Below are 14,107 nucleotides of genomic sequence, written 5' to 3' on the forward strand. Positions count from 1 at the left end.
CTAACCAGCAGCACCAGGTGAATTTGATTTCTGCTCGCTTGTGTTTCAGACTCTGGCCGGCCTTCCAGACCAGGACTCCTACTACGATATGGTTGATTGTCTTGAGGAGCAGAACATTGAAACCACAGCGCAGAGACACCTGAGTAGGAAAGGCACAGACCTTGATCTCGTGGAACAATTCAACATCTATGAGGTCTGGAAGCCCACACTGCAGGCCGTTATTACACAATAGGCCGTCTTAACTGTGGAATCTGTTTAATATTAGGCTATGGGAAAATAGGCAGCTATAAAAATGTCTCAAGGCTGTTGATTTTGAACAGCTTGCACCCGTGTTAAAGTGAGATGTGTGACTCAGATGACTCTTCGCCACGAGGACGGGGACAGCGAATCCCAGTTGCCCCCCAGTGGACGAAAAGACCGCCGCCGGGCCAGCGTCGGTGTGGTTAATGAAAGGCGAGGCTTGGAGAGGAGGCGAAGCCGAAGACATTCCCTTCAGAACAGCAGAGGCCCCGCGTCCGCCCCGGCCTCACCCAGCAGTCCTGCCAGCAGCTTCCTGCCCTTCACGGGCCAGCGTGTTGAAGACATCAGTGAGAGGTGAGGCGGGGGAGACACTCTAGAGGAAAACAAGTCTGATGTTCCCAAAATTCCGCTTGTGGTCATTGTTTTGGTCCTTTATTGATCCTTAAAAAAAAACTTGTAATACTTTTTTGGAAAGATGCAAAAACTTAATCTTAAAAGTAAAGAGATGCTTATTCAAGAAAAAAAAAAGTATTTTCTGTCTTTCAAGAAAAATAATCTTGTCAATAAAGTTTTTCAATAGCAAAATATATGATGGTCCTGAAGTGCAAATCACACCAACAAATCACTCAACACAAAAATATTTTAAAGATCGCAACAAAAATAAAAAAAAGCAAAACAAATATGAAAAAACAGCATTACAGCTTAGAAAATAAAACTAATTTCAGAAACCAAAATATTAAAAAAAAAGGAAAAACATTTCAGAAAACAAAAGTAATTTCCTGAAAATGAAATATAAAAGAAAAACATACAGAAAACAAAATGAAATGTTCGAAAATGAAAAACATTTTAGAAAACAAAACAAAATATTGAAAAAGTAAAAAGATTCCCTGAAAACATTGAAAAATAAAAAACAATAGAAAACCGGAAGAAGCAGGTACTATGGCACCTTGCTGATTAGATGATGATTTCCAGTAGAACTTGTAGCCAATTAACTTTTAGTTCAAATGGTGGACAAAGGTCTAAATCCAATCAACAATTTCCAGAAGAACCTACCTTTTCCAGTTTCTCGTAGTGTTTCATGTTCAAACATTTCACTTTGTTTTCTGATTTTTTTTTACTTTTCATTTTGTATTCCAGAAACAAATGTGTTTTCTGAATTTTTTTTTTTTTTTTGCTTGTATGTTTATCATTTCATTTAATTTTAAAGGAAATTTAGTTTTGTTATCTAAAATGCAATCCTTTTTATCAATATTTGTTTTGCTTTTTACATTTTTTGTTGTAATCTCTTGTGTTGAGTGATTTGTTGATGTAATTTGCACTTCAGGGCCAAAAATAATCTGAGTTTAAGATAATATTTCTTAGAGACTACATTTTTTTTAAATAATTCTTGATAAAAAATGTTTTTTACCCCATTGGCAGATTTTTGCAAATGTATAGAATTGTTGACTTATTTCTAGGGGGGCTGTTTTTGCAGAGCATCTCTTAGAATAAAGAAGAACTCATGAAAAGTGACATTTTCCTCCACTTGTTTGCATGACAGTTCTTAAGCTTCGTGCAGTGAGAGCGTCACATTATGGTGGGAATTTATTTTTTGCATTTTCTTATAAAAGCCAGGCAGCAGAAGACAACAGCTTTAATTTTTTTTTTTTTGTCAGTTTACGAGGCCCAGTCCTTCACTGCAATTGACAAGCTCTCCATTTCAGGCTAAACTGATATTCCGTGTAGCACTCAGGTCCTCAGGTTGACTTAAATTCAATCCAGCAGGTCATCTGATACCAGACTAGCCCCTTCCAGTCCACCACAGGAAATTTAAGCCACCCTTTGAAGATTTGAATTTTCCTTATTGTTAATGAAATCCAGACACCAAAAGAGATCCAAAAACGCACACGGGCCGGAGACACGTGGACAAGGATTCCTACAAGATACCTCCTCCTGTGCTAACATGGTGGTTACTGAAATAAGTTACCTCAATTAGGGTTTTAAACATTTTTGGATTCTTCATTTTATTATTTTTGAAATTTTAGTAGGGATTTATCAATAAAAGAAGCATTTACATTTGCTTATGCACTGTTTTCACAGCATGTGGCATAATTTTCATAAAGAACTAAATGAAGATTTTAGTTTTTAAAATGAAGTTTTTTTTCTTTGCTTTATTCTTCCAAACGAAGTTCAGTATGTAGATTTTGCATGCAATTTTCCATTTCTGATATTTTGCATTCGTCATAAAATGACTTTTGTGAACATATACTAACTGTTTTTCATTGCATTTCTCCTTCTTATGCATTAATACCATGTTTTCTGGAAGCATGTTTTCTGCATTTCTCCTGTCTGTCTGTCTGTCATGGGCTGATTGTTGCTTTTGATGTTGTCTCTGTCCTATGTCGCTTCCCTCCCGCCTGCTTCCTCTCTGTCAATCCCTCCTCTCGCTACAGAGAAGAGGAAGAGGACGATGATGAGGAGGAGGAGGAGGAGGAGGATGATGAGGAGAACGAGACAGATGATGAAAATCATCCAGTCACTGATTCCTCTAGTCAGGGAACCCACAGGTATTCTAGGCTGAGAGTGATGCAGTGTTCCCTCTCCAAAAGTCTGATTTCCTTTGGACTCTTGCTTTCTTGTATTTTGTCCTCCTAGTGCGGTTCCAGCTGTAGCAGACACTCCTAGCATGTGTTTGAACTTTAAGTGTATGGCCAACATCCACCCTAAAGCCAGTGACCCTGAAGGGCAGAGAGAGTGTCTCAGCGTCACGAGCAGGACATCTCCTCCTGTGTCCGTGGCTCCTAAAAAGAGGACCTTTAGTCCTTGGTGTGTTTCTCCCAGTCACATGACTGTCTTCCCTGTTGTTCTAATCAGAGACCTTAACCCAAAACCCTCCCACCCTCTTTGCTTTCCCTCGTCATCCCTTTAGTTTGTTTAGGGGTTAAGGAGAGACACGTCATTCGCTTAAAGACCCACTTAAAAAAAATGTGTTTTTAACATGTTCTTGTAGCATTTTTCTTATGATGGAGGATATATATAAAGAAAATGAATCTAAAAATCCCTTTTCTGAGTACTTCTTTATTCAGAGATGACAAAAAAATACAATTGAAAAAAACTGAAGCTAAACTAAACTGAAGGAAACTGAAGCTATAATTGGCAAACCAGAAACTCCTTGCGTTGCTTACGTCATTTTGATAACCATAATATGTGTAACACGGTCAGATATGTACATTTAAGTCTATTTAAGTAAAAATTCTGCGCTTATCCATTGTATGAAGACGAGCCACGAAGAAAAAGAAAGTGTTGTGAATATAATCCAAAATCATGGCGAAATGAGTTTTTTTTTACTAGTATTTCCTATATAAATGGCGGGTTATCCTACGTGAGTTCAGAGTCTCGCGAGGTCGGTAGCAGAGCCATTCGTAGTCACCCACGGTCATCATTAGTTTGCTTTTCCGAGCTGGCAACTAGCCCAAAACTGTACGGCTGGAAGCTGCAATATTTATCGCCACCGCTAATGTTAGGTAAGCCAATGGGAGATTATAAACAGATGGATAAAAGGAAGTAGGGCGGGGTTACTCCACGCCATCAGTCCCGCCCACAACTCAGAGGTGAATTTCTAATGAAATTACCAAAACTGTCCTAGAAACGATACAGGTTTTTAGATTTTGGTCTCAAAATGGCATCATCATAGACCACTTGGAACACTTTCAAAATAAGATGATTGGAGTGGGTCTTTAAGTCACATTGTGATCATTGTGTCCCTTATTGTGTAAACACAACACCATGCACTATTTCTGCAGTCTTTCTTTAACATCACTCAAATCCAAAAATAAAGCCAAATCAACAAGTCCAATTCTTCATTGTAACTACTAGGATGACTCACTTAAGTTAAAAAGTTTGTTTCTGTTGTCACAAAGATAAAAAGGGTCCCGAATGCATCACTTATTGTTCCAGACTAACAATTAAGTAAATCCTTCAAATAATCCATTATTATTGAATTTGCTGTAGTTGTATCCATTCCAAGTTGGATACAAGGAGGTCTTCTTGTCCGTGTCTGCAGTGATTCCTGTTGTGCCTCCTCCCATGTGTGCTATCTACCCCACTAACCTGACTGTGTGATTAACAGCTAACAGCTCAAAGTCTGGATGCTCTGACTTCTCTCTGTCTTGCTTCCATCTTCAGTCCAACAGATTCTACATCTCCTTCATGTAACCTGCCTAGAAAGCCCTGCTGGGCTGAAAGGTAAGGAGGGGTCCCGGAGTAGAAGAAATTCATTATTTGAGTCTATCTAGGAGGTTGAGGGTAACAGAGCCGCTCAGGGGGAAAATATGTGAGATTAAAAGAGAGAAAAAATGTTCCTATACAATGCATTTTATTGTGTTTGTAATTATCATGTCATGGTGATGTCCTTTCTTATTTTATGCCAATATAGGAAAAAACAAAGTTTCTATTTCCTTCTGCAGAATCAGCTCTAATGGCACGCCGTACCCCGGCAGACATCAGACGGTGGCGTCCCCCGTCCATCGCCTCACGCTCTCAGCATCCTCGGCATCCTCCACATCAGAATCCAAAACCGACAGGTTCGCACTGTGTTTGCAGATCATTCAAATGTCCAAAAAGTCAAATGTAAACTCGTCACTCTGTGACGTGCTCTGTTCACCACAGACCTGCTTTAGGGAGCTTGTTAATGTCATCGTACCGGCAGCATCAGGAGTTTCTCGCCGCGGAAAGAGAGAAGCGACAGCTCGAACGGGAAGAGCGTCTGCAGAGAATTGAGAAGGAGGAGAGGAACAGCTTTTGGTAGGTCTGCTCCACTGCAGCACCTCTTATCATCACAGAGGTTACGCAATGACTTTCCTCCGTGCTGCTGGCAGCCGTCCAGCCTTGACTCAGCAGAGATAAATCCTCCCATCAGTCTGACACAGGCAGAGCTTTGTTTATGAGGATTATTACAGCCTGTGAATCGTGACAGGAGGACTCTGCATATGTTCTGTTCACATGTCACATCACTGACTCTGTCCATGTTCTCTTGTCTACAGTAGCTATATCACTTCATCTACTAGGATTACAGATTTTAAATGAATTCAGTTCATATTGAGGTAATAGAGGTAATACAAATCGCCTCCCTCTGTTTCTGCTTCAGCCGAGATTATGCGGAGAATTCAAATTCAAATGTCAAGAAGCGAGACGAAGGAAGACAAGCTCGAGAGGAAAGGTGAGTATCTCCCAAACTAAAGTGCTACAACACTTTTTCTAAAGTAAATAGTGGCTGCAAAGTATAAATGCAACCACTTAACCCTTTAATGCTTGTTGTCACAAATATGCAACAAACTGATTTGGTTCCTTTTTTTTAACCACTTTGGTTCCTAAATGTGAGATCTACTTAAAAGTAAAAACATAAGGGATTTTTTTTCAGGTGTTAAGGGGATAAACAACTTTTTTTTAACAGTAAATGTTACACTTTTTTGTCAAATGTTATTTTAAATATATATTATGTTGTTTGGGTTTTACCAATACTATTCTGAACCGTCTGAATCTCTGCCCTCAAACAATTACACAGTTAGATAAAAAGCAGATGACACTGAAGTTGGGATCAACTCAAACTGCAGCAATTTCTGTTCCTATTATATCCAATGTTAACATTTATTAATTATTTTCTCTATAGACAAAATATTTATCAATAGAAAAGCTGTTCTTCAAACTGCATTTGTTTTTTTCTGTTCCTGATTCTCAACATTTTGAATAAATACATAATCAGAAAAGCAGTTTTAAGCTTAACATCCTTTATAAATGTCCTCCATCATTGGAAAAATGCAACAAGAACATGTTAAAACGCTAAATCCACATTTTTTTAGAGTGAGTCTTAAGTATCTAGTACAGAATTATCATTTTTTTGGACTTACATGCATTTCAGATTTCCTCTCATACCTCAGTCTCAACCAGGTGAGCTGTGAGAGCTTTTCTTCAGGTTGTCCCTGAGCCGTATCGTGTTCCAATATCCAAAAGCGGTGTTTCGCCCACCCTGCAGGTACAAGGCAGCGGAGCGGCGAGCTGCAGAGGAATTTGAACGGGAGCGCCCCAAAATGCCAACCAGAGGACGAACAGAGATAACTTTGTGTTTAAGCCCGACGCCCCCCAGCCGCTCGGTGTCCCGCTGTGCCACCCCATCATCCATCATCTCCCAGGACCCCTCTGTCCTCACTGCACATCACACTTCGGGTAAAAAATTCTATCAGTGGATGCATCTGAACAAGATTGTGAAAATATGATTTTAAGTATTGAGACACAGTAGAAATGTTTATTTTTGCATATCAAGCTATAAAATTGTCAGCACAATAATGGTTTGAAGCTTTTTTTTTTTACTGCTGTCATGTTGTTTTCAGTTGCAGCAAAAGAATCATTAAAATGTCAAAAGACGAGGCATGATAGTTTTTGTCATTGCTTCATTTCTGTTTCTCTTTCAGGGAAAGAGCAGATCTCAGATGCAAACCTTGTCCCTGTGAGCAGGATAAAAAGTCCAGCACCAGAACCCGCCCCAGAACGTCCCTCTGAACCGGACGAGCAGCAGAGAGGGACACCTGTAGAGACGGAGAATGCCGCTGAAACTCGGCATGAGGAGAATGCAGCGGCCCGGGCGCTGTCAGACCAGCAGTCAGGCGAGAAGAAAGATGAGACACGAGAGGAGGAGAAAATTCACGAGCAGAGTTTGAGGAGAGGTGAGGAGATAGGAGCTGATGCGGCAGAGGTGGAGGAGGCAGATGTAGAGGTGAAAATGGACGTGAAGGAGGAGCCAGCAGAAAAGGAGGCTGAGGACGGTGTGCTGCTGAGTGAGAAAGAAAGACAGAATGAGGAAGTGAACGAAAAGGACAACTGCTCTGCATCCAGCATCTCCTCTACGAGTAGCACTCTGGAGAGGGAGGAGAAAGTCTCCGCTGATATTGCAGCAGGTACAGCTGATGCCGGCTTTCTTTACTTTGCTGTCAGAACCGTAAATGTCACAACATTTTCTGTGCAAACAGGGCAGTGGGCTGAAGAGGCGGATGTGAATGACCAGTGCAAGAAAATACTCAACAGCAAGCACTTCATGCTGGACATGCTCTACACTCAGAAGAAATCGCTGGAGGACGACGGGATTGTCGGGGAATCGCAGGTGGAGGAATGTAAATGTGAAAAGGAGGAAGGTAAGAGTGACTCCGTGGTTACTTTGGCCAGCAGGATCTCCACGCTGGAGGCAAACAGGCGTGACGACAATGTGAGAAAAAAGGAGGTGGGCCAACTGGACAATCAGGGCAGTGTGCGGGCGGTGGCGGAAAAGTTTGGAGATATATTCAAGGGTCTGACAGCTCCACCTGAGCCGGAGGCCTCGAAAGAGCAAAGTGACAGGTCATCAGCTGTGTGCTCTTTACCCACTAAGAAAGAGTCGGACCAGATCTGGGATCAGCTCACGGCCGTGCCCAGAGAGCTACGGATCAAAGAAATGGACTTCACGGACCTGAAAGAGGAGGACGACATTGACATTTTAGACATGGAGAATATAATGAAGTCCCCGGACGTCGTGCCACCACTCTCCCATCTGCCTTGCTCTCCTGCCCTCCCACCACCACCGCCCCTGTTCGGGTGTCCCCCACCTCCGCCCATTCCTGGCAAAATGATGCCTCCGCCTCCGCCGTTCATGGCCCCCCTTCCGCCACCATCCCCTCATCTGAGTCGAGGCGACGCGCCTCTGTTCCAAAAGAAAAAGAAGACCATACGTCTCTTCTGGAACGAGGTGCGTCCCGTCAACTGGCAGTGCAAGAGCCATAAGTTCTGCAAGGAGTCCCTGTGGTCCAAACTGGAGCCAATCAAAGTTGACACTTCCAAACTGGAGCAGCTGTTTGAGTCCAAATCCAAGGAGCTGCCCGTCACCAAGGTAACTTACTTAAACGTCTGTGCCACAGATATAGATTTTAAACAGGGTGGAGGATCAAGAAATCCATATTTCCACTGACCTCTACCCCTTTGAATAAAGGACTAAATGAGCGGGCACTAAATAAAAATAAAAAAACATAATCCACTTTTGAGTTTTAGTGCTGTCAAAACTCAGCCTGTGGATGACCTCAAGTTCAAAGTAACTTTTATTGCTCATCTATTGGTAATACTAGTATACATCTTTTCAACAATAGAAAACATCAAATCAAGTAAAACTGTTAAAGTCCCACTCCAATCCTATTTTGATCTATTTTTTAAAGTGTTCGGAGAAGTCTTTTAATTATGATTATGTCGTTTTCAGGCACAATATAAAAATGCTTGTGTGGTTTTCTAGGACGTAGTTTCTGCAGAATGGCAGAATTTGCCTCTGAATTGTGGGCGGGACTGTTGGCATGGAAGTAAGCCTCTGCTGATATCCCATCATCTCTTTGTTTACCTCCTCTCCTGCTAACTTACAGCTGTCACACAAAAACTGCATTCTTCATCTGCTCCTGATTCATAACGATAATAATAAAGAAATACTCAGAAACACAGTTTGAATCTTGTTCTCTATCAGGAGAAAAATGCTATAAGAACATGTTGAAAACTCCAAAAACACGATTTTCATTGGAGAGGGTCTTTAATGTAAGGTTTTTTAAGCTTCACATGGATAATCAGAGCTCTAATTTTATATCAAGTTAGCCAAAGAAAAACAAACTTTTGATCATCCTGGATGTGTAAATGATGAGAGGCTGACTCTACCCTCTATCTAATCTCTGTAATGGTTTTCATCTATTTACCAGAAAGCAGCAGTGGATGGTAAACGACAAGAAATCATTGTTCTGGATTCAAAGCGCAGCAATGCCATAAACATCGGATTGACGGTCTTACCTCCTCCTCGCACAATCAAGACCGCTATTCTCAACTTTGATGAGTATGCACTAAACAAAGAAGGCATTGAGGTAAACTTTAGGTGAAAGTTTTAGTGTGAAAAGAAAAATCCACATGTTTTTACTGTCAACAATGTTTCCCATTTATCAAACAAGAAAGATCATGACAGATAGACTGATATGTTAACAAATCGGTACTTTCTGGCTCCATGGATGACCTTTGGGCTATCTTTTTCCTTTAATTAAAAAGATTGATGATCTGAGATTAGCTTCAACTCCTTTTGAAAAGTTTTTTTTTTTACAAGAATCTGAAGAATTTTAGATCAGCAGGTAACAGTTAAACCTACATGCCTTCATTCTTATGTAACCTGTGTTTTTAAGCGCTTCTCCCTCAGTTTATTTTCAGCAAGGGAGGAGTTTTCCTCTTGACTTTTTTTTAACTCATAAGTATTTTAAGCAGAAAGCAGAGGCAAGGTTAAGAGTTCAGATGTCCCACAAATTGGTGGAAAATCTGGAAACAACTTATCCTCACATAAATTTCAGAATTTATTAGAAGTTTTATTAAAATATCAAACACATTTCCACTCTGATTTACTCCTTTTTTTCCTTAAAAAAAAGGAAAACAAGATATTTATCTTTCTGAGCCAGCTCTGCATATTTCCTCCCATCTTCTCATCTCTTTCTTCTAGAAAATCCTAACCATGATCCCCACAGAGGAAGAGAAGCAGAAGATTCAGGAGGCTCAGCTAGTCAACCCTGACATTCCTCTGGGAAGCGCCGAGCAGTTTCTGCTCACGCTCTCCTCCATCACGGAGCTGTCCGCTCGCCTGCAGCTGTGGGCATTCAAGATGGACTATGAGCTTATGGAGAAGGTCAGACACATCCCTCTAATTGCATGCAGACACAATTTGAGCAGTTGCATAACTTTTTTTTATTATTGTTTCTTTGACATTATTGGAAGAAAAACATATTTGGGTTTTCTCATAGCTGAAGTAGAAAGAAAAAAACATACTTGGAGAAGTTGAACCCGCCTGAATCAGCTGATGATTTCCAAGAGTTCTGTAAACTGACTTGTATGCCCGGATTATACCTTACACATCATTTGTAATAGGGATCGTATGCCCATAGAACAATCACATGCATATTGCACCTTTCAACCTATACCCAGCTCAGTGACATTGTGATACAGTGTCTGTCCTGAGGACTGGAAGTTTGTGAGTTCAAATCCGCAACCGAGTCATCCCAAAGACTAAAAATTGAAATTTCTGCTTGACATTTTCTGCTTGACACTCAATATAAGGGGGTTAAACCACCAAACGGTTCCTGAGTGCAGGTGTGTCTGCAGCTCACCGCTCCCCCAGGAGATGGGTCAGATGCAGAGAACAAATTTAACACACCTCAGTGCATAACAACTAATGGGGCTTTAACTAGCGATAAGAAGACGCAATACCGTTTGCATATCCCAGTTTTTTAAAGACAAGGCTGCTATTACTACTGCATTCTAAATACAGTTAGTTCTGTATTTACTTTCCAATGCAACTATAACTCCTGCTGTATTCGATTAAGATATGGAGCAGGTGGCAAATCATTTCAAATTTAATGTTTTTTTAGTATCGTTATTTGTTTTTTCAGGCTTTTGAAATACAAAATAAACCCCTGATGTTGCACCTACCTTGTCTTGTCAGCACTGTTAATTAACAGCACATTTACAGGTGAAAGAAAAAGTATGAGAATCCTTTGGGAATATTTATATTTTTGGATCTTGTTTCAAGTCACATCACATGATAAACACTGTCTGCTTAAACTAACACAACTTCCACTTGATTGAAGTTATTAAATCCAACGGTTCACATATGTTTTTTTCACTCTGCACATTGTTTGTTTATACATTTGGTTTGATAAAAACACAAAAACTTACATTATTGTGCTATATTAGTTCAAGCAAATGGTGTTTATCATGTGATGTGACTTTGATTAAGATCAGAACATATTTTATGACAAATTCATGCAGAAATCCAAGTAATCCCAAAGTGTTCACATACATTATCTTGCAACAGTATCTTCAGAAAAACTGCATATGTATATATAAACAGAATCTCTACAAAATCCATACATATCACTATAAATATAATAGCAAATCACTGAAACACTGGAAACATTTGATTCATCAGGCTTGAAAAGAACTTAGATGTTTGTCACAGTTAACGCAGACAGTCGTAATTGACCAACCTTGACATCAACTAGATCGCTTGATTGTTGTAGGGAATCAATTCAATTGATGCGATGGCCAATCAGTGTGAACACATAAAACAACCCCTAAGGTCAGTATTTGAGCATGTTTGTCCTGCTCTTATAGGAAGTGGCAGAACCTCTGCAGGACCTGAAGGAAGGAATGGACCAACTAGAGAAAAACCGGACTCTCAGATACCTCTTGGCCACACTTCTGGCCATCGGTAACTTCCTCAATGGCTCAAACGTGAGTAAACCACCAGACATGGGAGGCTTGAGGAGACCTTATTTGTTCTTCTGTCTTTCACTCATCTCCAACTTCTTCAGTTCGCCTGTGACACGTTTAACATCATTTTAGTTTGATGGATGAACAAAAGACTGTGTGTACAGAAGAATGTGCTGCCTCACTGCAGCAGACTCGTCCACCTGCAGTCAGTCCGCTGGGAAGGAAGGGGAGATGTAATTCCTGGTCTTCGGGATTTCTGTGTGTGCGTGTGAACTCGTGGCACTCAGCTTTTTGGCCCCCGCTTGTCCCCCGAGTGTGTGCACGCGCGTGAGCGTACGCATCTGTTCATATGAGTCACCCCATTCGGATATAAGCGGCAAACAAAAGGGAAACGTGTCATTAACATCAAAACGAGCAGTTCCTGTAAATAATGGCTGCATTTATATTTTGCAGTAAGCCGTTTAAACCTGGCAGAAGAACAAGGGAGATCCTGTTAGGATTATATGTCTTTCATGGTTCACTATAGCTTTTTAAGCTTTGCAGTGGGTGAGAGGAATAATCGGTCACGCCTGAAATGCGGTTTCTGATAATCGCACTTTAATGAAGCTACCATATCTTCCAAGTGAAGTCCCTTTTTTGTGAGACGGTGCCAGGACGGAAATACTCAGCAATTTGCTTCTCAAGAAAAGGTTCTAGATTTGTGATTTTGCTAAGTTGTTTCCACTTTGATTCTTGTTTTTCGTGGAACTCCAGGCTAAAGGCTTTGAGCTGAGTTACTTGGAGAAAGTTCCAGAAGTGAAAGACACAGTTCACAAGCAGTCGCTGCTGCACCATGCCTGCTCCATCGTGGTGGAGAAGTTTCCTGACAGCACCGATCTGTACTCGGAGATCGGAGCCATCACCCGCTTAACCAAGGTCCCGGAATAGTTTGTTTTTTTCCAAAGCATTATTTGCTGTAATATCTTCAACAGCTCACCCTGTTTTCTCAGGTGGACTTTGACCAACTTCAAGACAATCTGTCACAGATGGAGCGGAGGTGCAAAGCATCATGGGATCACCTCAAAGTCATTTCCAAATATGAGATGAAAGCTGCGCTGAAACAAAAAATGTCCGACTTCCTCAAGGAGTGCGCGGAGAGAATTATAATTCTCAAGATTGTTCACCGACGAATCATCAACAGGTGTGTTCAGATTGACTCACTACACTCCAGATTAGACGCTTTTATTTCTCCTGTGAGAATTTTCCATGAATCATGTATTCCTGCCACAGAAATGTCCTGACAGTGATGTGTTGTTTTTTTTTTGCCTCACATCTGTAGGTTTCATGCTTTCCTGGTCTTCCTGGGCCATCCACTTTATGCTGTACGTGAGGTCAGCATACATCGCTTCAGTAAGATCCTGAGCGAATTTGCCCTGGAGTACCGCACAACAAGAGAGCGCGTGCTGCAGCAGAAACAAAAGAGGGCCAACCACAGGGAGAGGAACAAGACCAGGGGGAAAATGATAACAGATGTAAGTGCTCGTGTATGGACGTGTCTTTTATATTATTGTTAATATTTCCCTCCCCCTGTTTTTTATTTACTTTGATCCGTCTCACTCCTATGAACAGTCCTTGAGCTCAGATTCTAATTTTAATAAACCAGCAAATGTGGCCTTTTCCGACGCTTGCAGTGACATCAGCTCACTTCCACGGCGTTCCCATGTTTCAGTTACTGTAACAACAATCAGCGGGCTGTTTTGACTGATCCCCTTCTGCGGCTGCTGCAGGCTGAGAAAAGGCAGAGCGAACACTTGACTGCGTGATTAAAACCTCTTGAACCCGGCGGTGTCGACCTGCTCGCTGCAGACTCCACCGCGGGCCTTGGCAGGGACCCCTGTCCATTCAAAGGATCTCCTAATTCAATCACTGTGTGAAAATCCAAACCTTTGAATGTCCCTGAAGGAGAAAGAACCGGGGCCACACCTCGGCCGCACTCCTGTAAAGACACTCTGTCAAATTCGCTCTTATGTTCAACAGATGGTGCGGTTATTTAGAATCACTCAGAACTTTGGGAATATATATTCACCCTCCGTTTGCTTTCTGTGCCTTGAATTGAGGAAGTAACAGGAACAGGGTTATATATCTGAGTCTTTTTGATGTCATCCTTCATAAGTCTAACTGAGTACTGAAATTCTGGCGAATAAAAAAAAGTAGAGAAGAAGAACAAACTTTAGAAATTACTTCTTAGACAATATCGCACTTATTAATCTAACTAGTTGTAGTTTATTTTATTCTTTCCCAGTAAATAGAGATGTGGCATCAGGCTCAGTTGCTCCACTGTGACACCTAGTGGCCTAAAGGGATAATGGAATAAAAATGAACTGTCAGGCTGCCAGTGTTGCAGGATGAGATAAGAGCTGAATAAAGTAGCTGAAAAATACAAGTATTGCATGTTAAAAGAGTGATGGCTGAAAAAAAGAACGATTGCAGTATATTGTCTTTTATTTTTTTATGATAATTATTGAAGGGGCTGCACGGTGGCGCAGTGGTTAGCGCTCTTGCCTCACAGCGAGAAGGCCCCGGTTCAACTCCCAGCTGGGACCTTTCTGTGTGG

At 41.2% G+C, this 14,107-nt stretch overlaps 1 protein-coding gene across 4 annotated transcripts in view; it reads left to right on the plus strand.

Annotated features, from left to right (window-relative positions):
- The window catches only part of fhod3b (formin homology 2 domain containing 3b), a 91,208-nt gene that overhangs the window by 72,924 nt on the left and 4,177 nt on the right, over window positions 1-14,107 (plus strand). The window contains exons 9-25 of one of the 4 annotated variants that reach the window (XM_024267073.2): window positions 50-193; window positions 356-594; window positions 2,673-2,786; window positions 2,875-3,045; window positions 4,405-4,464; window positions 4,686-4,802; window positions 4,888-5,022; window positions 5,366-5,437; window positions 6,251-6,441; window positions 6,687-7,169; window positions 7,242-8,131; window positions 8,973-9,131; window positions 9,749-9,931; window positions 11,416-11,535; window positions 12,268-12,429; window positions 12,504-12,694; window positions 12,833-13,025. In XM_024267073.2, the coding sequence (XP_024122841.1) occupies window positions 50-193; window positions 356-594; window positions 2,673-2,786; window positions 2,875-3,045; window positions 4,405-4,464; window positions 4,686-4,802; window positions 4,888-5,022; window positions 5,366-5,437; window positions 6,251-6,441; window positions 6,687-7,169; window positions 7,242-8,131; window positions 8,973-9,131; window positions 9,749-9,931; window positions 11,416-11,535; window positions 12,268-12,429; window positions 12,504-12,694; window positions 12,833-13,025 (3,624 nt within the window). The remainder of the gene's footprint in view (window positions 1-49; window positions 194-355; window positions 595-2,672; window positions 2,787-2,874; window positions 3,046-4,404; window positions 4,465-4,685; window positions 4,803-4,887; window positions 5,023-5,365; window positions 5,438-6,250; window positions 6,442-6,686; window positions 7,170-7,241; window positions 8,132-8,972; window positions 9,132-9,748; window positions 9,932-11,415; window positions 11,536-12,267; window positions 12,430-12,503; window positions 12,695-12,832; window positions 13,026-14,107) is intronic. The other 3 variants (XM_024267074.2, XM_024267075.2, XM_024267076.2) reach the window with 3 other exon arrangements.

This window comes from Oryzias melastigma, linkage group LG16, assembly GCF_002922805.2.
Source record: "Oryzias melastigma strain HK-1 linkage group LG16, ASM292280v2, whole genome shotgun sequence".
NCBI lineage: Eukaryota > Metazoa > Chordata > Actinopteri > Beloniformes > Adrianichthyidae > Oryzias > Oryzias melastigma.